The sequence below is a fragment of the Oncorhynchus clarkii genome, chromosome 20, assembly GCF_045791955.1.
Source record: "Oncorhynchus clarkii lewisi isolate Uvic-CL-2024 chromosome 20, UVic_Ocla_1.0, whole genome shotgun sequence".
Lineage (NCBI taxonomy): Eukaryota > Metazoa > Chordata > Actinopteri > Salmoniformes > Salmonidae > Oncorhynchus > Oncorhynchus clarkii.
In genome coordinates, this window is record NC_092166.1 from 68625921 (window position 1) to 68651100 (window position 25180).

At 43.7% G+C, this 25180-nt stretch overlaps 1 protein-coding gene across 1 annotated transcript in view; it reads right to left on the reverse strand.

Annotated features, from left to right (window-relative positions):
* The window catches only part of LOC139376797 (tetratricopeptide repeat, ankyrin repeat and coiled-coil containing 2b), a 224320-nt gene that overhangs the window by 44293 nt on the left and 154847 nt on the right, over nucleotides 1-25180 (reverse strand). Inside the window, exons 6-8 of the mRNA XM_071119726.1 lie at nucleotides 17420-17536; nucleotides 11584-11732; nucleotides 2189-2393 (exon numbers count right to left, since the gene is read on the reverse strand). Of these exons, the coding sequence (XP_070975827.1) occupies nucleotides 2189-2393; nucleotides 11584-11732; nucleotides 17420-17536 (471 nt within the window). The remainder of the gene's footprint in view (nucleotides 1-2188; nucleotides 2394-11583; nucleotides 11733-17419; nucleotides 17537-25180) is intronic.

The window sequence follows — 25180 nt, forward strand, 5'->3', positions numbered from 1 at the left end:
TTCCTTGTTCTTCATGATGCTCTCTGCGCTTTTAACGGACCTCTGAGACTATCACAGTGCAGGTGCATTTATACGGAGACTTGATTACACACAGGTGGATTGTATTTATCATCATTAGTCATTTAGGTCAACATTGGATCATTCAGAGATCCTCACTGAACTTCTGGAGAGAGTTTGCTGCACTGAAAGTAAAGGGGCTGAATAATTTTGCACGCCCAATTTTTCAGTTTTTGATTTGTTAAAAAAGTTTGAAATATCCAATAAATGTCGTTCCACTTCATGATTGTGTCCCACTTGTTGTTGATTCTTCACAAAAAAATACAGTTTTATATCTTTATGTTTGAAGCCTGAAATGTGGCAAAGGTCGCAAAGTTCAAGGGGGCCGAATACTTTCGCAAGGCACTGTAAGTGGCTCGGGAACAAAACATCAATGTTTTGGGTCCATGGCCAGGAAACTCGCCAGACCTTAATCCCATTGAGAACTTGTGGTCAATCCTCAAGAGGCAGGTGGACAAACAAAAATCCACAAATTCTGACAAACTCCAAGCATTGATTATGCAAGAATGGGCTGCCATCAGTCAGGATGTGGTCCAGAAGTTAATTGACAGCATGCCAGGGCGGATTGCAGAGGTTTTGAAAAAAAAGGGTCAACACTGCAAATATTGACTTTTTGCATCAACTTCATGTAATAAAAGCCTTTGACACTTATTAAATGCTTGTAATTATACTTCAGTATTCCATAGTACATCTGGCAAAAATATCTAAAGACACTGAAGCAGCAAACTTTGTGGAAATTAATATTTGTGTCATTCTCAAAACCTTTGGCCACGACTGTACAGTGCATTCGGAAAGTATTCAGACCACTTGACTTTTTCCACATTGTGTTACGTTACAGCCTTTTCTAAAATTGATTAAATTGTATTTTTTTCTCATCTATACACAATACCCCATAATGACAAGGCAAAAACTTATTTTTTGAAATGTTTGCAAATGTATAAAAACTGAAATAACACATTTAGATGAGTAGTCAGACCCTTTACTCAGTACTTTGTTGAAGCACCTTTGGCAGCAATTACATCCTCAAGTCATCTTGGGTATGATGCTACAAGCTTGGCACACCTGTATTTGGGGAGTTTCTCCCATTCTTCTCTGCTGATCCTCTCAAGCTCTGTCAGATTGGATGGGGAGCATCCTGTCCTGTTGGAAGGTGAACCTTGCCCCAGTCTGAGGTCCTGAGCGCTCTGGAGCAGGTTTTCATCAAGGATCTCTCTGTACTTTGCTCTGTTCATCTTTCCCTCGATCCTGACTAGTCTACCAGTCCCTGCAGCTGAAAAACATCCCCACAGCATGATGCTGCCACCACCATGGTGCCAGGTTTCCTCCAGACACTTGGCATTCAGGTCAAATAGATAAATCTTGGTTTCATTAGACCAGACAATCTTGTTTCTCATGGTCAGAGTCCTTTAGGTGCCTTATGAGGATTGGCTTCCGTCTGGCCACTCTACTATAAAGCCCTGATGGGTGGAGTGCTGCAGAGATGTTTGTCCTTCTGGGAAGTTCTCCCATCTCCACAGAGGAACTCTGGAGCTCTGTCAGAATGACCATCGGGTTGTTGGCCACCTCCCTGACCAAGGCCCTTCTCCCCCGATTGCTCAGTTTGGCTGGACGGCCAGCTCTAACAAAAGTATTGGTGGTTCCTAACTACTTCTATTTAAGAATGATGGAGGCTACTGTGTTCTTGGGGACCTTCAATGCTGCAAAGAATGTTGGTACCCTTCCCCAGATCTGTGCCTCAACACAATCCTATCTCAGAGCTCTACGGACAATTCCTTCGACCTCTTGGCTTGGTTTTTGCTTTGACATGTACTGTCAAATGTGGGATCGCATAAAGACAGGTGTGTGCCATTCCAAATCATGTCCAATCAATTTAATTTACCACAGGTGGACTCCAATCAAGTTGTAGAAACATCTCAAGGATGATCAATGGAAACAGGATGCACCTCAGCTCAATTTCGAGTCTCATGGAAAAAGGTCTGAAAACGTATGTAAATAAGGTTCAGTTTATTGCCAAAATTTCGAAAATCCTGTTTTCACTTTGTCATTAGGGGGTATTGGTCTGACTATGTGTATGTGTATTTTTTCATGTGTGCGTTCATGTGTGTGTGTATATATAGCCATTCCCCCTCACCAATGATGCCGCTGTCCCGGCTCTCCAGGGTGGAGGTGGGGCTGGTGACAGATCCGTAGGCGTGGTCCTTGTGGCCCTGGTTACCCCCGGGCATGGCACCATCGGCGCCGGGTGGCAGGGTGGAGCAGGGGGAGCCGGCCGGGGGGGAGGCTGTGCTGCTGGTCAGGGTGGAGCACGGACTGATCCTCTGGTTACCAGCCAGGTCCTGGAGGAGAAATACACACAGTCAGTGCCCAAGCCCGTGCCCACACACACACCCCAGAAACCCAAGACGATTGAGCCCACCATCAATAGGAGAGGAGCAAATTACCACCACAAGGTAATGGAGGAAGTAATCACGTTGAGTCTCTCGGTTTCAAACATCTCTGGCTCTAGTAAGCACTGAGCCTGGTACTGGAAACCATGCTACTGTCTTCCATTGCGTTCTGTGTAGGTGTATAATTATCTGGGACCAATAGTACTGAAGCTTCCGTTTGATCTCTTGCAGCAGAATGATTCCACAGCCTTGCTGAGAGAGAGAGAGCTTTACACAGTTCCTGACCCTTCCCCCATTGGATGCTACCTGTCACAATGTTACTACCCCCTGCCGTGCCCCTCCCTGATGTCAGCTCAGGTTAGGATGAGAGGGCACGACAGGGAGAGAGGCATTCTGGCATGGCTAATCTACACACTCACACATACACACAGACACACAGACACACACACATTCATTATTTGTAAGGTAAAGGACGCTCAGTTCACGTAGCTGCCTAGTGCTTAAAAAACAGGTTTATTGTGCAAATATACTGTGTAAATATCCTACTCTAAATGAGTTGGAGTTCCTTCCTTGTATTTAAATTTATGCTATTTGTACTCTATTTTTATTCCATTGAGCTAATTTTTTTATTATGCTTAACTTACTTACTCTTATTGTTATTATGTCGCATTGTTGAGAGGTGAACCTGCAAGAAAGCATTTCAATGTACTGTGTACCATGTGCATATGACATATACACTTGATCTACTGTAGAAGACCATGGCTCCCCCTCATATGCCCTCCTGAAGCCTCAACTCAACCCCAAGCCTCAACTGCTTAGCCCCCTTTGTATCCAGTCTATGTAACAGTCAGACTGCCCCTGGTCTTCCTGGTCAGTGTGAGTCAGTCAGAGCTGTAGTGACAAGACAGAGAGCCAAGTCAGGCCGCATGCTGTCTGTTACGTGTTCCCTCTCATCTCTGCTCCCCCCCCCAACTCCTGGGGCCAGGGGGGTTGGGGCCTGTACAGTCAATGAGTTGGGCAGGCGCAGTAAGAGCTGTCCCCTGTACTCAGGGTTTGGAAGAGAGCAGTCAATCGGCACATTTACAGGGTCAGTCTGTGAGAAGCTAGCAGAAAACGAACACACACAGCACCTCTATTCAGCAAGCAGCATAACCTCCATCTGCTGGGCTAGTGCACTCTGGTTTGCATCCCAAATGGCACCCTATTCCATATATAGTGCACTACTTCAAATGTATAGCACTACATAGGCAATAGGATGCCATTTGGGACATCTCTTCTGTGTATTAGTCTGACCATCTGACCTTAAAATGCACGGTAGAATTGGATTGAACTTGGATGCTTGGATCTTTGCCTTGCTGAGGCAGAGACGTGGAGAGGCAGAGGGGTGTAGAGGGGTCAGGCAATTAATGGCCGGCTTTCTGGAGGTTGAGAAGGTCACCTTCCTCCCTAAGCCAATAGGCTTTAGCGATCCTGCAGAGATCCCAGCTACCGTAACAATCCTACCTACTGTAGGCCAACTGAAAGTTTATCGTATATTGATTTTAACAGTAAAAGGAAATGTATCCTTTAATATCCTCATATTGCCGCCCTTGAGAGGTTCAATGTATTTTCATGGATCAAAAAAAAAAAAAGAAGATACTTAGGGCAGGCTATATTTGTGAAGAAAATATTGGAAAATTTGACTTGAGGGAGCGCACACGGCAGGAGTCCACAATGAGTCACCGGTTTGCATTCCAAATGGCACCCTATTCCCTACATTGTGCACTACTTTTCACCAGAGCCCTATGGCCCTTGTCTCTAGAGTGAGAAGTCACTTGAATGAACCTCTCTCAAATACCTCTCTATACACCCCCACCACTACAGCATAACAGCATGTGCTATCAGTCTAATCGGTTAGCCACACTGCGTCAGCCCATACCTATACAGTCCATAACACACCTAGCTGAAGCAACGGCTACGCCGTCCGTCCATCTCCCTCCTCCCCTCCCTCCCTCCCTCCCTCCCTCCCTCAATTCAAGGGCTTTATTGGAATGGGAAACATATGTTAAAATTGCCAAAGCAAGTGAAATAGATAACAAACACACAAAAAAATAAACAATAAAGATTAACAGTAAACATTACACTCACAGAAGTTCCAAAAGAATAAAGACATTTCAAATGTCATATTATGTCTATATACAGTGTTGTAGCGATGTGCAAATAGTTCAAGTACAAAAAGAAAGTAAACATGGGTTGTATTTACAATGGTGTTAGTTCTTCACTGGTTGCCCTTTTCTTGTGGCAACAGGTCACACATCTTGCACACTGTGGTATTTCACCCAGTAGATATAGGAGTTTATCAAAATTGGTTTTTGTTTTCGAATTGTCTGTCTGTCACTCTCTCTCCCTCTCCTGTAAAACGTAGATGTGTCAAATTAGGTTTGAGGTACAGAAAGCAGGTCATCTGCTGTAGTGCTTAAAAACAGACTTATTGTGGCAAGACCTATTATGTAGGACAGACACGTCTGGATGAAAGTGATGCATGGATTGACAGGTGGAGCCCACTGTAGACCACTTCTATAGTGAAATAACAAACATTAATTTGTGCCATCGCAAACTATTCTAAAATTGATTAAATTGTTTTTCTTCCCCCTCATCAATCTACACACAATACCCCATAATGACGAAGCAAAAACAGGTTTTTATACATTTTTGTTGTTTAAATATCACATTCACATAAGTATCCAGACCTTTTAGTCCCACCTTTGCCAGCATTTACAGCATTGAGTCTTCTTGGGTATAACGCTACAAGCTTGGCACGTCTATTTGGGGAGTTTCTCCCATTCTTCTCTGTAGATCCTCTCAAGCTCTGTCAGGAAGGATGGGGAGCAGTCCATCCAACCAGCCTCACAACCGCACGCCAGATATTACCATGCCAACCCAGGACCTCCACATCCGGCTTCTTCCCCTGCGGGATCATCTGGGCTTCTTCCCCTGCGGGCTGAGGAGAATTTCTGTCTGAAATAAACCTCTTTTGTGGTGAAAAACTCATTCTGATTGGCTTGGCCTGGCTCTCCAGTGTGTGGCCCTGTCTCCCCAGTGGGTTGGCCTATGCCCACCCAGGCCCATGGCTGCGCCCCTGCCCAGTCATGTGAAATCCATAGATTAGGGCCTAATGAATTTATTTCAATTGACGGATTTCCTTATATGAACTGTTATTCAGTCAAATCTTTGAAATTGTTTGCTGTGTGGGCGTAGCGCATAAAATTTGTCTATCCTCGGTTGCACTCACTACAGAGTTCCAAACTGCCTCTGAAAGCAACGTCACCACGCGCAATGTCAAGCGTCGGCTGGAGTGGTGTAAAGCTCGCCGCCATTCGGACTCTGGAGCATTGGATGTTCTCTGGAGTGGTGAATCAAGCTTCACCATCTGGCAGTCCGATGGACGCATCTGGGTTTGGTGGATGCCAGGAGAATGCTACCTGCCCGAATGCATAGTGCCAACTGTAAAGTTTGGTGGATGAGGAATAAAGGTCTGGGGCTGTTTTTCATGGTTTGGACTAGGCCCCTTAGTTCCAATGACATTCTAGACGATCTGTGCTTCCAACTTTGTGGCAACAGTTTGGGAAAGGCCCTTTCCTGTTTAAGAATGACAGTGTCCCCGTGCAAAGTGAGGTCCACACAGAAATGGTTTGTCGAGATCGGTGTGGAAGAACTTGACTGGCCTGCACAGAGCCATCACCTCAACCCCTTCCAACACCCTTTGGGATGAATTGGTCAACTGTGAGCCAGGCCTAATCGCCAAACATCAGTGCCCGACCTCACTAATGCTCTTGCAGCAAATGCCACTTAGCAGCCCAGGTTCAGTCAGTGGTAAGAGAAATTTTAGGCTTAGTCAACCTGCTGGATATCAGCACACCAAAGTGGCAGAATATATTATATTAATATATTCTGCCAAAGTGGCAGAATATATTAATGAACGACGACTGAAGTTGAGACACCAAGAGAAATAAATAATTTAAGAACTTTGTTATATAATGACCTTATTAGGGAGGTAGACAGTTTATGCTCAGTGGAGAAACTGAAAAACTGGAAAAGTAAAATACATTGATGGAGGACAATTTAGTGAGATTCCTTTGATGTGTTGTGTTCTGGCTTATATATGTGTATTAAAAAACTTCATGAGGATAGGGGGCATTATTTTCACTTTGGATGAATTGCGTGCCCATAGTGAACTGCATCAAACTCTGTCCTAGATTGCTAATATATGCATATTATTATTACTATTGGATAGAAAACACTCTGAAGTTTCTAAAACTGTTTGAATTATGTCTGTGAGTATAACAGAACTCATAGGGCAGGCAATCTTCCAAACAAGTTTTGAAATTCTGAAAGTTAGGGCAACTTTGACGTCATCGCCCCCTCCTTTCCCAACAAGATATGGATCTGGAAACACTTCCTACGCCTTCCACTAGATGTCCTCATTCAGGAGAAAGTGTAATGGAGCATTTGCTGTGAACTTTGATCTAATGGGAGGGAAAATAGTCAGTGTCGCAACAGAATGCCATTTTGCTGTGGCGCATTACTCTGTGGGTGCTACGGCTGTTCCAATCGGCCCCAGATGAAAACGAATTTGGATATATATGATAATAACATCCTGAAGATTGATTCTGTACTTAGTTTGACCAGTTTATTCGACCTGGAATATATCTTTTGGAAGTTTTCGTGCAAGTTATCTTGGACCAGCAGTCAGTTTTTGGGCATGTGAGTTGAAAGTGATAGCAAATGCAGCTACTTGGACACTAGTATTGGACATTATGGAACAAAACAACGATTTATTGTGGAACTAGGACTCCTTGCACTACATTCTGATGAAAGATCATCAAAGGTAAGGGAATATTTATGTTGTAATTTCGTATTTCTGTTGACTCCAACATGGCGGAGAAATATTGTTACGTCTGAGCGTCGTCTCAGATTATTGCAATGTTAGGCTTTTTCCGTAGCGGTTAAAAAAAATCTGACACAGCAGTTGCATTAAGAACCAGTGTATCTTTAATTATATGTAGAACATGTATCTTTAGTCAAAGTTTATGATGAGTATTTCTGTTATCTGGAGTAGCTTTCTATAATTCCTCCGGATATTTTGGAGGAATTTCTGAACATGGCGTCAATGTAAACCGAGATTTGTGGATATTATCGAACAAAACATAAATGTACTGAGTAACATGTCATATGACTGTCATCTGATGAAGATTTTCAAGAGGTTAGTGATTAATTTTATTTCTAATCCTGCTTTTGTGATTTTATCTTTGGCTGGAAAAAATGGCTGCGTTTTTTCTTTGGTTTGGTGGTGGTCTAACATAAATATATGTTGTGTTTTTGCTGTAAAACATTTTAAAAATCTGACATGATGGGTAGATGAACAAGGTGTTTATCTTTCATTTGAGGTATTGGACCTCTTAAAGATATTGGTTCCCATTTGGGACTCAACCCTCCCACGTTCAGCTGAAACGGTGGCGCATGGAACGCAAAAATATTCTTAGAAATATTTAACCTCCACACATTAACAAGTCCAATAGCTCAAATGAAAGATAAACACCTTGTTCATCTAGCCAGCAAGTCAGATTTCTAAAATGTTTTACGGCGAAAACATAGTACATATTTATGTCAAACCACCACCAGACACAGCTCATTTGAATAGCCAAAACATGCTATCAACAAACGCAGGATTAAAAAATAAATCATTCACTAACCTTTTGAAAATCTTCATCAGATGACAGTAATAGGACATGTTACACAGTACATTTTTTTTCTCAATAATATGCCATTTATATCCATAAATGTCCATTTACATTGAGTTCATGGTCAGAAATTACTCAAAAATGTCCGCAGGAAATCTAGGTAGCGCGGCAAGATAACGTAAATAGACATCATAAACTTTGACTAAATATACATGTTCTACATATAGTTAGAAAGATACACTGCTTCTTTATGCAACCGCTTTGTTACATTTATTTTTAACGTTACAGAAATCGCACACTATTCAATATGCTGAGACGGCGCTCAGATACAAGCTACATTTCTCCGTAATGTTGGAGTCAACAGAAACACAGATTTAAGCATAAATATTCCCTTACCTTCGATGGTCTTCGTTCAGAATGTTGTGGAAGGCTTCATACTTACCCAATACATCGTTTGGTTTCAAGTCTTGCGTCTTTGTATTAGCTACTGCTAATAACATCAGCTGAAATGCACCCAAAATGTCCTCTGGTCCGGAAAAGTTGCGCATCAAAACTTCAAAATTACATATTATATGTCGACTAAACAGGTCAAACTAAGTGCAGAAGCAAGCTTTATGATGTTTTTAACACACAAAACAAATTTCAATTCAATCGGTCATCGTCTGTCCTTCTCTTGAGTGCTGAAACAAAGGAATGGCTGGGACCAATTCGCGCCACAACGCACAACATATTTTCTCATGGCACGCACTAATTTCACTCCCATAGGGCTAATTCTCGCGGGATTTGAACGATTAAAAGCTCTACTGAATGAGACATGACATCTAGTGGAAGACATAGAAAGTCTCCCCAGAATCATAACTGGTTGGGAAGGGTGGGGGCGATGATGTCAAAGTTGCTCCAACTTTCATGACCACAAAAACTAGTTTGGAAGAATGCCTGCCCTGTGAGTTCTGCTATACTTACAGACATAATTCCAACGGTTTTAGAAGCTTTAGAGTGTTTTCTATCCAATAATAATTATTATATGCATATATTAGCAATTTTTGACAGATTTTTTTTCAGTTTACTAGGGGTACCCAATCCCTCCAAAGGGGGCATATGTCTGCCATATCTTTAACAGGTTATTAACATGCATGAAACCAAGGCTTTTACGGTTACAGAAGTCAATAAATGAGCGTGCCTGGGGAATGGGTGTAGTGCTGGGGGCTGGGTTAACCTCTACATCACCAGAGGAACAGAGGAGGAGTAGGATAAGGGTACGGCTAAAGGCTATAAGAACTGGTCGTCTTGTGTGTTGGGAACAGAAAATAAAAGAAGCAGATATCTGGGAGTGGTAGAATAGATTTAGGGCATAATGTACAGACAAGGGGATGTGAGTACAGTGGAGGTAAACCTAGGCACTGAGTGATGATTAGAGAGGTTGTGACTCTGGAGGCACCAGTTAAGCCAGGTGATGTCTCCGCATGTGTGGGGGATGGGACAAAAGAGCTATCTAAGGCATTTTGAGCAGGACTGGGGGCTCTACAGTGAAATAAAACAATAATAACTAACCAAAACAGCAGGTGCACCAAGGTGCATCAAAGCTGGGACCGAGAGACTGAAAATAGCTTCTATCTCAAGGCCATCAAACTGTTAAACAGCCATCATCAACATAGTGAGACTGCTGCCTAAATACAGACTTGAAATCATTGGCCACTTTAATAAATGGATCACTCGTCACTTCAATAATGCCACTTTAACAATGTATAAATATCTTGCATTACTCATACCATATGTATATACTGTATTTTATACCATCTATTGCATCTTGCCTATGCTACTCAGTCATCGCTCATCCATATATAGTGGGCTCCAAAATGACTGGCAATGCACAAACAATACACCTGCTCTGAAAGGCCCCAGAGTCTGCAACAGTACTAAGCAAGGGGCACCACCAAACAGGTCAGGGCCAAAGTTGTGGAGAAGTAGAGATCAGGGTTGGGTTATAAAAAATATCTGAAACTTTGAACATCCCACAGAGCACCATTAAATCCATTATTAAAAAATGGAAGAATATGGCACCACAACAAACCAGCCAAGATATGGCCGCCCACCAACACTCACAGACCAGGCAAGGAGGTCATTAATCAGAGAGGCAACAAAGAGACCAAAGATAACCCTGAAGGAGCTGCAAAGCTCCACAGCAGAGATTGGAGTGTCTGTCCATAGGACCACTTTAAGCAGTACACTCCACAGAGCTGGTCTTTATGGAAGAGTGGCCAGAAAAAAGACATTGCTTAAAGAAAGAAATTATCAAACACGTTTGTTGTTTGTCAAAAGGCATGTGGGAGACTCCCAAAACATATGGAAGAAGGTACTCTGGTCAGATGTGACTAAAATGTAGCTTTTAGGCCATCAAGGAAAACGCTATGTCTGGAGCAAACCCAACACCTCTCATCACCCCGAGAACATCATCCCCACAGTGAAGCATGGTGGTGACAGCATCATGCTGTGGAGATGTTTTTCATCGGCAGGGACTGGGAAACTGGTCAGAATTGAAGGAATGATGGATGGCGCAAAATACAGGAAAATTCTTGAGGGAAACCTGTTTCAATATTCCAGAGATTTGAGACTGGGACGGAGGTTCACCTTCCAGCAGGACAATGATCCTAAGCATACTGCTAAAGCAACACTTGAGTGGTTTAATGGGAAACATTTAAATGTCTTGGAATGGCCTAGTCAAAGTCAATTGAGAATCTGTGGTATGACTCAAAAATTGCTGTACACCAGAGGAATTCATCCAACTTGAAGGAGCTGGAGCCGTTTTGCCTTGAAGAATGGGCAAAAATCCCAGTGGCTAGATGTGCCAAGCTTATAGAGACATACCCCAAGAGACTCGCAGCTGTACTTGCTGCAAAAGGTGGCTCTACAAAGTATTGACTTTGGGGCGGGGGTGGGGGGAGGGGTGAATAGTTATGCACACTCAAGTTTGAATTTTTTTTGTTTTATTTCTTGTTTGTTTCACAATAAAAAATATTTTGCGTCCTCAAAGTGCATGTTGTGTAAATGAAATGATACAAACCCCCCAAAAATACATTTTAATTCCAGGTTGTAAGGCAACAAAATAGGGAATATGCCAAGGGCTCCACTCCACTATTGCAAGTAGAAGCACAAGCATTTCACTACACTCACAATAACATCTACTTACCATGTGTATGTGACCAATAACATTTGATTTGATTTGACAAGGAGCTCATCAAACTGTCAGATAGAAGGGAAGTTATCACATCCCAGGTATGTGTGTTTCTCAAATTGAATCAGAAATACAGAAACACCAAATGGAATCTCAAGATATCACAAATAGGGAGAGAGGTTTTCCTCTCAGAGCAGAAGCAGTAGAGAGAGGAGGGGTTAGCATTGTGGGATTGCCAAACACACACCTGTCTGTCGTCTGGTTCGTCCATGCTGTAATGTTCTCCGTCTGGCCCCTCACTAGTTTCGTCTCCCAACAGGAAGCCCAGGCGCGTCATCAATGTGTTGGCTGCCTCATCCACCGACGGAGGGGGCCCCAGCTCCCCGCTTGACTCCCCTTCAGAGAGAAAGAGGAGAGTCGGGGGAAAGAGAGAGAGAGTATGGGGGAAAGTGACAAAGAGAGAGAGAGGGGGCGGGTGAAGAGGAAGAGAGAGAAAGAGAGAGGGAGTGGAGAAAAAAAGGAGTGTGTTTGTGAGTGAGTGTAAAACAAGTAAAACAGAGTCAACCAACTCTCTTGACCTGGAAGGCAACCACACCTTGGATAGACTATAGAAGGAGCAGTCTAGCACATGGAAATTAAAAGATTCACATCGAAGCGGAGGAACAAACTGCTGGATAAATGTTCCTAACCTGTTCAAGCCCCAACTCAGAAAAATGTGCAACACCTGTGCATGTTAGCTACATATTCTCCTGCTGAAAAATGTTCAGTACAAATCACAAAATCACAAAGAGAATACAAATGCGAGAAGGCATATAGTAGAGTAGAGTAGAAACCTAGCAGAGTAGAAAAAAGAAACAGTCTCTACCTGAACCACCCCTGAGAGCAGAGCTGTGCATCAGAGGTAAATTCTCCTGAGATTGAGACTGAACTGGACACACTGGCGTTGAGACAGCCAACTCCTTCTAGCCATGACATGACATGCCTGTAAAGATTCCTCCACACACAACTGTTCCCATCCCACACAGTCAGCGTTGTGTTTGGATGAGGTAAGTGAATACGCCCCTCACCTGTGTGAGGGCAGGGTGTGTGTATGTGTACGTGTCTGTGTGTGTGTGTGTTTCTAAGAGAGAGAGTAATAGAGGGAGAGAGAGATAGATCGAGGGAGAGAGAGAGCGATAGAGGGAGAGAAAGAGAGAAATAGTAGATGTGAATCACTCTACTCACACCGTCTACTGGCATGTACACAGTTATATTGGAGAGGGACTGAATATCCTCTGAAACTGCAGTATTATCATATGATGATAATATAGAAGACACTTCTAGCAATGCTGGAGGTTTCACTGTCCTCATTACTGTTTATATTTCTTTAGATCCTGCTCTGGTCTGGTCATGAGGGCACAATACCAGGATGTTGTTATTAAACTAATACCTGATACTGCAGCTGGTGGACTACTTTGTTATGGGCGGGGTGTTGCTGGGTAACGTGTTGATCTCAGCTGAAGAGCTGGTTTCTCTCTGCTGTGTGTGGTGTATGGGTGTTTGATGTGGTCGTGGGAATGTCAAAGAAAGACAGGTGACAGAAGGTGATGGTGTTCAACTAAACAGTGGTGAGACACTGTAGATTAGAACAGCTGCTTTCTTTGGGTGTATTCAAAAAGGAACCAAACGGAAGCAAACGGGCTGAAACAGGGAGGGACCTACCTCAACTTGTCCAATAAGAAAAACTTGTGTTCATTACTAAATAATTGCACTAATGAATACAACCCAGGTCTCCCACCCTCTCTCCCTACCATCCCTCCCCTCTCACTGACTGACTGGTCAGACCAGTCCGACAGGTAAACAGACCTGAGAGGTTTAGACCATTAGAGACCAAGGTGAAAGGGTGCCATTGGGATGGTTTTTACTAAGTAATTCATGCATTCTACATAAACAATAATGACCTCACAGGCGACTGCAGTAATCACACTACACATTATATGACCCCCAGAACTCAGACACAGTAAAGTGGTCCTTACAAACATGCCCTTAGCCCTCAATGGAACTCCAAGCGTTCCTCCTTGTCTGTAAGACATCAATCAGTCTACACCCCTCCTACAGAATTTGAATATATAGCGAGCGCTTGTGTGTTTGCCCCCTCTCCCCCTCTTAGTCCCCTTCGCTCAGATTCCTGGAGAGAGACAGATGGTTGCCATGGGAACTATCTGGCGGCGTGGCGGGCAGCGAGGAGGAATGTGTTCCTGTGCAGACGGCCAGACGCATCGGTTTCTACCCCGGCCGTCCACAGAATTAACGTGGTCCACACACACCAACACAGTCGTGAAGAGAGGACGACAATGCCTCTTCCCCCCCAGGAGGCTTAAAAGGTTTGGCATGGGCTATCAGATCCTCAAAAAGTTATACAGCTGCACCATTGAGAGCATCTTGACTGGCTGCATCACCGCTTGGTATGGCAACTGCTTGGCATCTGACTGAACGGCGCTACAGAGGGTAGTCCGTATGGCCCAGTGCATCACTGGGGCCGAGCTCCCTGCCATCCAGGACCTTTATACCAGGCAGTGTCAGAGGAAGGCCCTAAAATATGTCAAAAGACTCCATCCACCCAAGATATATACTGTTCTCTCCGCTACGGTACCAGTGCAACTAGCCTGGAACCATCAGAACCCTGAACAGCTTCTACCCCCAAGCCATAAGACTGCTATATAGTTAACCAAATAACTACTCAGACTATCTGCATATACCCCCTTTTGCACTAACTCTTTTGACTCATCACATAAGCTGCTACTGTTTATTATATATCCTGTTGTCCAGTCACTTCACCCCTACTACCTACAGTGCATTCGGAAAGTATTCAGACCCCTTTACTTTTTCCACATTTTGTTTCTTTACAGCCTTATTCTAAAAATGATTAAATTGAAACTGTTCCTCATTAACCTTCACACAATAACCCATTATGACAAAGCGGAAACAGGTTTTTAGAAATGTTCGCAAATTTATATAAAAAAAACCCGGAAATATCTTATTTACATAAGTATTCAGAACCTTTGCCATGAGACTCAAAATTGAGCTCAGGTGCATCCTGTTTCCATTGATCATCCTTGAGATGGTACTAAAAAATGACCTCCCTCATTCTTAAATTGAAGGAGTTCGGAACCGCCAAGACTCTTCCTAGAGCTGGACGCCTGGCCAAACTGAACAATCAGGGGAGAATGGCCTTGGTCAGCGAGGTGGCCAAGAACTCAATGGTCTCCAGAGTTTCTTTGTGGAGATGGGAGAACCTTCCAGAAGGACAACCATCTCTGCAGCACTCCACCAATCAGGCCGTTATGGTAGAGTGGCCAGACGGAAGCCACTCCTCAGTAAAAGGCACATGATAGCCCGCTTGGAGTTTGTCAAAAGGCACCTAGAGGACTCTCAGACCATGAGAAACAACAACAACTCTTTGTCCAGAATGCCAAGCATCACGTCTGGAGGGAACCTGGAACCATCTCTACGGTGAAGCATGGTGGTGGAAGCATCATGCTGTGGGGACGTTTTTCAGCGGCAGGGACTGGGAAACTAGTCAGGATCGAGGGAAAGATGAACAGAGCAAAGTACAGAGAGATCCTTGATGAAAACCTGCTCCAGAGCGCTCAGTACCTCAGACTGGTGCGAAGGTTCACCTTCCAACAGGACAACGACCCTAAGCACACAGCCAAAACAACGCAGGAGTGGCTTCGGGACAAGTCTCTGAATGTCCTTGAGTGGCCCAGCCAGAGCCCGGACTTGAATCCGATCTAACATCTCTGGAGAGGCCCTGAAAATAGCTGTGCAGCGACACTCCCCATCCAACCTGACAGAGGAGACGATCTGCAGAGAAGAATGGGAGAAACTCTCCAAATACAGGTGTGCCAAGCTTGTAGCGTCATACCCAAGAAGCCTCGAGGCTGTAATCGCTGCCAATGGTGCTTCAACAAGGTTGAACAAGGTACTGAGTACTTTTTAATGTCTAAAAACCTGTTTTTGCTTTGTCATAAGGGGGTATTGTGTGTAGACTGATGAGGGAAAAACACATTTGAATCAATTTTATAATAAGGCTGTAATGTAACAAAATGTGGAAAAAGGGGTCTGAATACTTTCCAAATACACTGTATATGTCTACCTAAATGACCTCATACTCCTGCACATCAACTCAGTACTGGTCAGGGTCAATTCCAGTCAATTCAGGAAGTACATTGAAATTCCAATGGCAATTATCCTCAATGCTTTTCAATTAGGAAAATGTGTCATTGGAATTTGGTTTACTTTCTGAATTGACTGGAATTTAAATGGAATTGACTCCAGCCCTGGTGCCCCATGAATATAGCCAAGTTATCACTATAGCCAAGTTACTCATTGTGTATTGATTCCTTGTGTAATTATTATCTATGTTTCTCTCTGCATTGTTGGTAAGGGTCCATAAGTAAGCATTTTCACTCTTAGTCTACAACTGTTGTTTGACTTGATTTTTGGATCTGCCTGTCTCGTGCCGAAGGAGGAAACAGGAGATATCCATGTGTGGAGCAGGCATGGGAGCCCCAGCCCCGTACCCCCATACCACAGCAGATCAGGGGTTACAGGTGAGGTGAGACAGGAGGGTTAAGCCAAGTAAGGCCCCGCATTCCCCCACACATCTACACATACCACCAGTTGCCACAGCAGAGGAGGGCCGCTGGAATACTGTTACATGGCTACTACCATAGAATTAGGAATTAGAATAATTTAATCGGATCTCAATGGCTACTGCCATAGAATTAGGAATTAGAATGATTTTAATCGGATCTCAATGACTACTGCCATCAAAGAGGACTTGTTCACATACGGTACAGTAGAATGGGTTGTACACTGTACAGTAAAAGAACAGTGGAGGCTATGCCGATTGGTCGTCCACACACACACAAGGCAGAGCGGGAACTATGGTCTGGTATTCTGTCCTAAGATCAGATGTTAAACTCATAATCAGGCTGTTACACGTTCCCTAAGACCTCTTGATAAAAGCTAACGCGTCTGCCATTCGTTCCATGTGGGAGGCCAAAGCTCATCTTTTCTTGGCTTTTCCCTACTGAGCAGAATTCCTGTTCAAATCATTCCATACTACTCTCACACAGTACTAACAGCATGCCTTCATCACATTTAACTGACTACTACCAGGCAGTCTTTTCTTGTTGATACAGATTATGTCGCAGATTCAACGCAACATCAAGCTCTTCACTACAACATTAGAGTGCAGAAATCAGAATATACTTAACACACGCATAGAGCGAAGGTTTTGGAGATCCTGGCAGATGGAGACGGTGTGAAGTGCTCTGTTTGTCATATTGAGATGCCTATCGAACTTTTCTTCACGTCTTCATCCATTGATTAGTGTTCATCTGAGTCAAATCCATATAGGCAGATTGTATCCCAACACAAATGTCAGGAGATATTACCAAGCCATATGGCGCTATTCTCAATGACTGCACTTAGAGACCAGATTGCAGGAAAGATGAAAAAAATCGATACAGAAAAAAACACATTTGAAATGATTTGCTCTATCCTCGATTGACCCATGTTGATGTTTTCCTCCCGTGGTGGGAAAGAGGGGGATGGAGGGATGGATTGGGGAGGGATGAAGAGAGGGAACTGGACTCTCTGCAGGGCTACAGAGGAAAGGTCCGCTGTGATCTAAACAGAAACCAAAGATGAGGTGTGGGAGAGGAGCGAGGGAGAGAGGTAGAGAGGGCACGAGGGGGAGTGGTAGACGTAGGGAGAGGTAAAGAGAGAGGAAGCGAGGGAGAGGATTAAATAGTGTCAGCGAACTAGAAAGGCTGAACGGGGGAGCGTCAGGAAAGCAATTCAACTAATAACCTTAGCGATGTGCAGTGCCTGTAAAATATGCAGTGAAAGACAGAACCGAACACTGCTTAGCTCTGACACACACATTCAATCTGCACTCACTCACATGCAGATAGACGGACTGACACAGACACAGAGATGGACAGACAGTACTATAAAACATACCAAAGTAAAAACATTGAAAAACAAACAAGGCCATAGCTGTGGGGACTTGAGGAGCAGAGCAGACTTACCGGGACAGTATGTATCCAGGCCGTGGTTCTTGGCAGTGCAGGAGGTGTGTGTAGGGGAGCCAAGCTCTGATTGTGGAATGCGAGGGCTCTCCACAAATTTTGCTTTCCGCAGGGGGGCTGGGGGCAGAATGCACACACACACACACACACACACACACACACACACACACACACACACACACACACACACACACACACACACACACACACATATATATATAGAAGGAGACAACACACACACAGTGACACAGAACACCCAAATTATAGAAAAGAGAGAGGGGGAGACAGACAGAGAGAGCTTATGAGATTGCGTCGGCACATTGAAATGACTAACACGCAGCAAAGCCTATCCAAGTCGCTCATTTGAGTTTGGTCACAGATACAACTTTAGCTCAAGAGAAACAGGATTGTTACAGTGTCATATAGTATACAGAACACCAAGCCAACACTTCCTATACATTAGTCCTATACATTACAATACCAAATCCACTAACCACATTCCTTGGGCATTTAAAACTATCGGTCGGTAAAGATGATACTTACAGTATAACATAGAACAGAATGTCAAACATCCTCATAGACTTCTATTGAATAATCATCCTCTAAACTTAACAGCACTGACAAATGCAAATGTCTGTCAGCATGCCTAGTGACGCAATCACAGCAAGAATGCAAATGACATACATCCATTTTGGGAATGTATTCACACCCGACTCCGACAGCCAACCTGTCAACAGATCACTTCCACACAACAGGAAAGGTGTCGAGAATGTTAGAATGATACAAATTTGGGGGTGGCGGATGTGACAAATCTGTTTGGCTCAGAATAGAATAGAATGTAATAGAATAAAATACAACAGAAAATAATGGAATAACAGCGGACTTCCTCAAGTGAGGTGTACACTGGATCAGTTTTATAGACGAATGTAATGGCGACACATTCTGAACTTGAATGTTATGCCAGTGTAAAGGACGTCACGCTGCTTGCTTAGCGAGTACCAATTCCTCCCGATTCGGCCCATACCTGCCGCAAACTCAGAACCTCTGCCTCACAAACACACGCCCTCCTCAAGCGTCTTACTCGATCACGTCACCTCAAAAGCTAGCTAATGAGGCAACACAAACGGGACACTTTAGGCTGAGGAGGAAGTTTCACACATCCCCATGTGCTGCACCAGCAATGTTATGATGCAATGTTACGCTAGCCAGGGATGTACACGTCATAGGATAACCACTACAGAGATGTATGACAAACTGAACAGTTCGATTGAGAGACGCCATCTGACGTAAGACAATGCAGTTCAAGAGAAATCTGATCCCCATTCTAAACAGGTGTTAATTTAATAGGCTAGCTTAGCTGGAATCCCATGACATATTCTAAGCAGCTTTTCTCTCGCTCCACTGAGTGTGGGCTCTCACTCCCCTAAATGGCTGGTGTTGGACAATTATGCAAAATAACTCCACCATTCTCAGCCACATATACCTAGCTTATCACATTCTCTGTCTATTACCCAATACTAAAGACTTGGTTCAACAGAAACATTTAGGAAAATATAACTATATGGCATGCCCTTAAGATACTGTGACTGTTCACCCTTTTCTCTGTCATGATAGGTTGAAGCTACTGTCTGTAGTATACATACAGACAGTAGCCTGGCCCAGTTGGGGCATATTCTCTGTAGTATACATACAGACAGAGAATATGCCCCAACTGGGCCAGGCTACTGTCTGTAGTATACATACAGACAGAGAACATGCCCCAACTGGGCCAGGCTACTGTCTGTAGTATACATACAGACAGAGAATATGCCCCAACTGGGCCAGGCTGCATGTCAAGAGGCGGTTGAAACATCTGCCCCTCTGACGATGCCTCACAACAACTGGAGTACAGCAAGAACAACTCAGCACTGTTGAGTTGGCTCAGGGTTCAAATCAGGAGAACACAGAGTGATACAAGATACAGTATACCAGTCTACTGAATGCCACTGTCAGTGTACAGTACAGTATGGAAGAGGAAGTTTACTAACACGACTCAGTTCAACAAGCAGCACAGAGCCAGGCAGCACAGAGCCAGGCAGCACAGAGGCCACAGTGACAAGAAGCCCTACTGAGTCACAGCCAGGAGAGGAGTGGGAGAGGACTCACTCACAGAGACGCCCCACCAGCACCATGATATACAGTACAATACTATTGAGAACAGTCCTGCATGTAGGGTAGTGTTTAGAGCAATTAATGACTCAGCATTGGGTAAGAGACACAAATACCACACACACACAGATCACTGAGGACTTGACATGGACCAACACCACCACCACCATTGTCAAGAGGGAGCAACAGTGCCTCTACTTCCTAACGCGGCTGAAGAAATTCAGCATGCCGCCCCAGGTCCTCCCCAAATACTACCTCTGCATAATCGAAAGTGTCCAGACCGGTTGCATCATGGCCTGGTATGGGAATTGCTCCGTCCATGACCGCAAGGCCCTCCAGCGGGTGGTGAAGACAGCCCAGTACATCACTAGGGCCGTGTTCCCACCCATCCAGGACATCTACTCGATAGGAAGGCCTGCAGCATAATCAGGGATCCCACACAGCCCAGCCACGAGCTGTTCTCTCCCTTACTGGCAGAGAGTATCGGAGCATGAAGTCTGATACCATCAGACTACTGAACACTTGAACTAGACTGACCAACTGCACTGACACTCTGCACCTTAGCATACATGCACTCACTCACACACACACCCAAAGAGTTACAGTTGAAGTTGGAAGTTTACATACACCTTAGCCAAATACATTTAAACTCAGTTTTTCACAATTCTGACATTTAATCCTAGTCAAAAATCCCTGTTTTAGGTCAGTTAGGATAACATATTTATTTTAAACGTGAAATATCAGAATAATAGTAGAGAGGGATTTATTTCAGCATTTATTTATTTCATCACATTCCCAGTGGGTCAGAAGTTTACATACATTCAATTAGTATTTGGTAGCATTGCCTTTAAATTGTTTAACTTGGGTCAAACATTTTGGGTAGCCTTCCACAAGCTTCCCACAATTAGTTGGGTGAATTTTGGCCCATTCCTCCTGGAACTGAGTCAGGTTTGTTGGCCTCCTTGCTCGCACACACTTTTTCAGTTCTGCCCACAAATCCTCTATTGGGTTGAGGTCAGGGCTTTGTGATGGCCATTCCAATACCTTGACTTTGTTGTCCTTGGCCATTTTGCCACAACTTTGGAAGTCGATTTTGTGAAGTGCACCAGTCCCTTCTGCAGCTAACCACCCCCACAACATGACGCTGCCACCCCCGTGCTTCACGGTTGGATGGTGTTATTCGGCTTGCAAGCCTCCCCCATGTTCCTCCAAACATAATGATGGTCATTATGGCCAAACAGTTCTATTTTTGTTTCATCAGACCAGAGGACATTTCTACAAAAAGTATGATCTTTGTCCCCATGTGCAGTTGCAAACTGTAGTCTGGCTAATTTATGGCGGTTTTGGAGCAGTGGCTTCTTCCTTGCTGACCGGCCATTCTGACCAACCTTTTTTATGTCAATATAGGACTCGTTTTACTGTTGATATAGATACTTTTGTACCTGTTTCCTCCAGCATCTTCACAAGGTCTTTACTGTTGTTCTGGGATTGATTTTCACTTTTCGCACCAAAGTACGTTTATCTCTAGGAGACAGAACGCGTCTCCTTCCTGAGCGGTATGTCGGCTGCGTGGTCCTATGGTGTTTATACTTGCGTACTATTGTTTGTACAGATGAACATGGTACCTTCAGGCGTTTGGAAATTGCTCTCAAGAATGAACCAGACTTGTGGTGGTCTACAATTTTTTTCTGATATCTTGGCTGATTTCTTTTGATTTTCACATGATGTCAAGCAAAGATGCACTGCGTTTGAAGGTAGGCCTTGAAATACATCCACAGGTACACCTCCAATTGACTCAAATGATGTCAATTAGCCTATCAGAAGCTTCTACAGCCATGACATAATTTTCTGGAATTTTCCAAGCTGGTTAAAGGCACAGTCAATTTATGTAAATGCATGTAAACTTCTGAACAACTGGAATTGTGATACATTGAATTATAAGTGAAATAATCTGTTTGTAAACAATTGTTGGAAAATTTACTTGTGTCATGCACAAAGTAGATGTCCTAACCGACTTGCCAAAACTATAGTTTGCTCACACACACACACACACACACACACACACACACACACACACACACACACACACACACACACACACACACACACACACACACACACACACACACACACACACACACACACACACACACACACACACACAGCTGCTCCCAGACTTGTATTATTACTGCTAAATACTACACAATTTAAACACTTGCCCCCGAATCACAACTTCCCCAAAACAACTATAAATATTGGACAATAAATTGTACCTTCCTGTAATATAATTATGCAAAAATTTTTATTCTATTCTACTGAGTCATTGATCTTTTGTTCGTATTCTTATCGTTTATTATTTCTTATTGTTGTTGCATTGTCCAGAAGGAATCTTCAAGCAAGCAATTCATTGGACGGTGTATACCATGTGTATCCTGTATATATGACTAATAAAACTTGAAATACGCACAAACACACACATTGAGTCTACATTGAGGATAACCAGATACTAGTAAAAAAATATACAGTGTGGGAAACCTACACTAGCATTAGTGTAATCCCTGGGATTGTGGTAGTGTGTAGTGTGAGAATGTGGTAGTGTGGTAGTGTGTAGTGTGTGTGAGAGAATGTGGTAGTGTGGTAGTGTGTGTGTGAGAATGTGGTAGTGTGTAGTGTGCTGTGTGGTATTGTGGTAGTGTGTGTGAAACAGACCAAGACATTAATCAAAGACGTCCTTTCTATTCCCCTCAGACAGTCTTTGTAAAGCCAGGGCTTTAGAAACATTATCAAAAAGAACATTTCCTGCAAAATGTATTCATTTAGATTCTAATTCAATGTGTGCGTATGAAAGAGAAAGGCTCATTTTAAATATGACAGTCCATTCAGACACAAGCTAGGCTTTGTGCAAACAGATGAGATGTAAATATGAAATTAATATCCCATATGAATGAATGAATATGAACGATTCATGAATGATAAACAATGAGAAAAGGTGTTGATAGCAGGGTGTTACAATAATGTCAATCAGTCATTCACACTCACCTGTATAAACACACCCCCTTTCGGTGTGTTTGAATTCAATGGCATGCCCTTTGAGTTGTGCAATGCCCCAGTACATTTCAGGAATGCATGTTCCATGGAGTGCAAGTTTGGAGACTGTCGCTATAAATCACACATTTACACCGAAGGCCCTGCACTTGCAGAGACACCTTGCCAAGCCCTCAAGGTCGCTACGACAACAAGCATTTCCTTTTACTGTAAACACACCATTGTCATCTACAGTATTCACCTATATTGATTCATGGTTACACAGTATTCAAGTTGTATTCACAGAATTCACATTGTATTCACAGAATTCACATTGCCATGAACCAAGCAGCACAAGATCTCTCTGACCTCAATGGGACTTCCTGGATAAATAAACATATAAAAAGAATGAGCATTTTATATTGTAATGGTATTTGTTCTGCAACATGCTATGCATGCAAAAAAACAACTGCTTATTCACTTGGGCACACTAGTGGACAAAACAGTATGCCCACTACAGTAACTACTGCAGTACCTTACAAAGCCTACTGCAGTACCGCTCCAGTACCTTACTAGGCCTACTGCAGTACTTTACTAGACTTACTGCAGTACCACTACAGTAACTACTGCAGTACCGCTACAGTAACTACTGCAGTACCGCTACAGTAACTACTGCAATACCTTACTAGGCCTACTGCAGTACTTTACTAGGCTTACTGCAGTACCACTACAGTAACTACTGCAGTACATTACTAGGCCTAGTGTAGTACTTTACTAGGCTTTTTTTATTTTTAATTTCACCTTTATTTAACCAGGTAGGCTAGTTGAGAACAAGTTCTCATTTACAACTGCGACCTGGCCAAGATAAAGCACAGCAGTGTGAACAGACAACAACACAGAGTTACACATGGAGTAAACAATAAACAAGTCAATAACACAGTAGAAAAAAAAAAAAAAAAGAGTCTATATACATTGTGTGCAAAAGGCATGAGGAGGTAGGCGAATAATTACAATTTAGCAGATAAACACTGGAGTGAAAAATTATCAGATGGTCATGTGCAGGTAGAGATACTGGTGTGCAAAAGAGCAGAAAAGTAAATAAATAAAAACAGTATGGGGATGAGGTAGGTAAATTGGGTGGGCTATTTACCGATGGACTATGTACAGCTGCAGCGATCGGTTAGCTGCTCAGATAGCAGATGTTTAAAGTTGGTGAGGGAGATAAAAGTCTCCAACTTCAGTGATTTTTGCAATTAGTTCCAGTCACAGGCAGCAGAGAACTGGAAGGAAAGGCGGCCAAATGAGGTGTTGGCTTTAGGGATGATCAGTGAGATACACCTGCTGGAGCGCGTGCTACGGGTGGGTGTTGCCATCGTGACCAGTGAACTGAGATAAGGCGGAGCTTTACCTAGCATGGACTTGTAGATGACTTGGAGCCAGTGGGTCTGGCGACGAATATGTAGCGAGGACCAGCCGACTAGAGCATACTGGTCGCAGTGGTGGGTGGTATAAGGTGCTTTAGTAACAAAACGGATGGCACTGTGATAAACTGCATCCAGTTTGCTGAGTAGAGTATTGGAAGCTATTTTGTAGATGACATCGCCGAAGTCGAGAATCGGTAGGATAGTCAGTTTTACTAGGGTAAGTTTGGTGGCGTGAGTGAAGGAGGCTTTGTTGCGGAATAGAAAGCCAACTCTAGATTTGATTTTAGATTGGAGATGTTTGATATGAGTCTGGAAGGAGAGTTTACAGTCTAGCCAGACACCTAGGTACTTATAGTCCACATATTCTAGGTCGGAACCATCCAGGGTGGTGATGCTAGTCGGGCGTGCGGGTGCAGGCAGCGAACGGTTGAAAAGCATGCATTTGGTTTTACTAGCGTTTAAGAGCAGTTGGAGGTCACGGTAGGAGTGTTGTATGGCATTGAAGCTCGTTTGGAGGTTAGATAGCAAGCACAGTGTCCAAGGAAGGGCCAGAAGTATACAGAATGGCGTCGTCTGCGTAGAGGTGGATCAGGGAATCGCCCGCAGCAAGAGCAACATCATTGATATATACAGAGAAAAGAGTCGGCCCGAGAATTGAACCCTATGGCACCCCCATAGAGACTGCCAGAGGACCGGACAACATAGCCTCCGATTTGACACACTGAACTCTGTCTGCAAAGTAGTTGGTGAACCAGACAAGGCAGTCATTAGAAAAACCGAGGCTACTGAGTCTGCCGATAAGAATATGGTGATTGACAGAGTCGAAAGCCTTGGCCAGGTCGATGAAGACGGCTGCACAGTACTGTCTTTTATCGATGGCGGTTATGATGTCGTTTAGTACCTTGAGCGTGGCTGAGGTGCACCCGTGACCGGCTCGGAAACCAGATTGCACAGCGGAGAAGGTACGGTGGGATTCGAGATGGTCAGTGATCTGTTTGTTGACTAGGCTTTCGAAGACCTTAGCTAGGCAGGGCAGGATGGATATAGGTCTGTATCAGTTTGGGTCCAGGGTGTCTCCCCCTTTGAAGAGGGGGATGACTGTGGCAGCTTTCCAATCCTTGGGGATCTCAGACGATATGAAAGAGAGGTTGAACAGGCTGGTAAT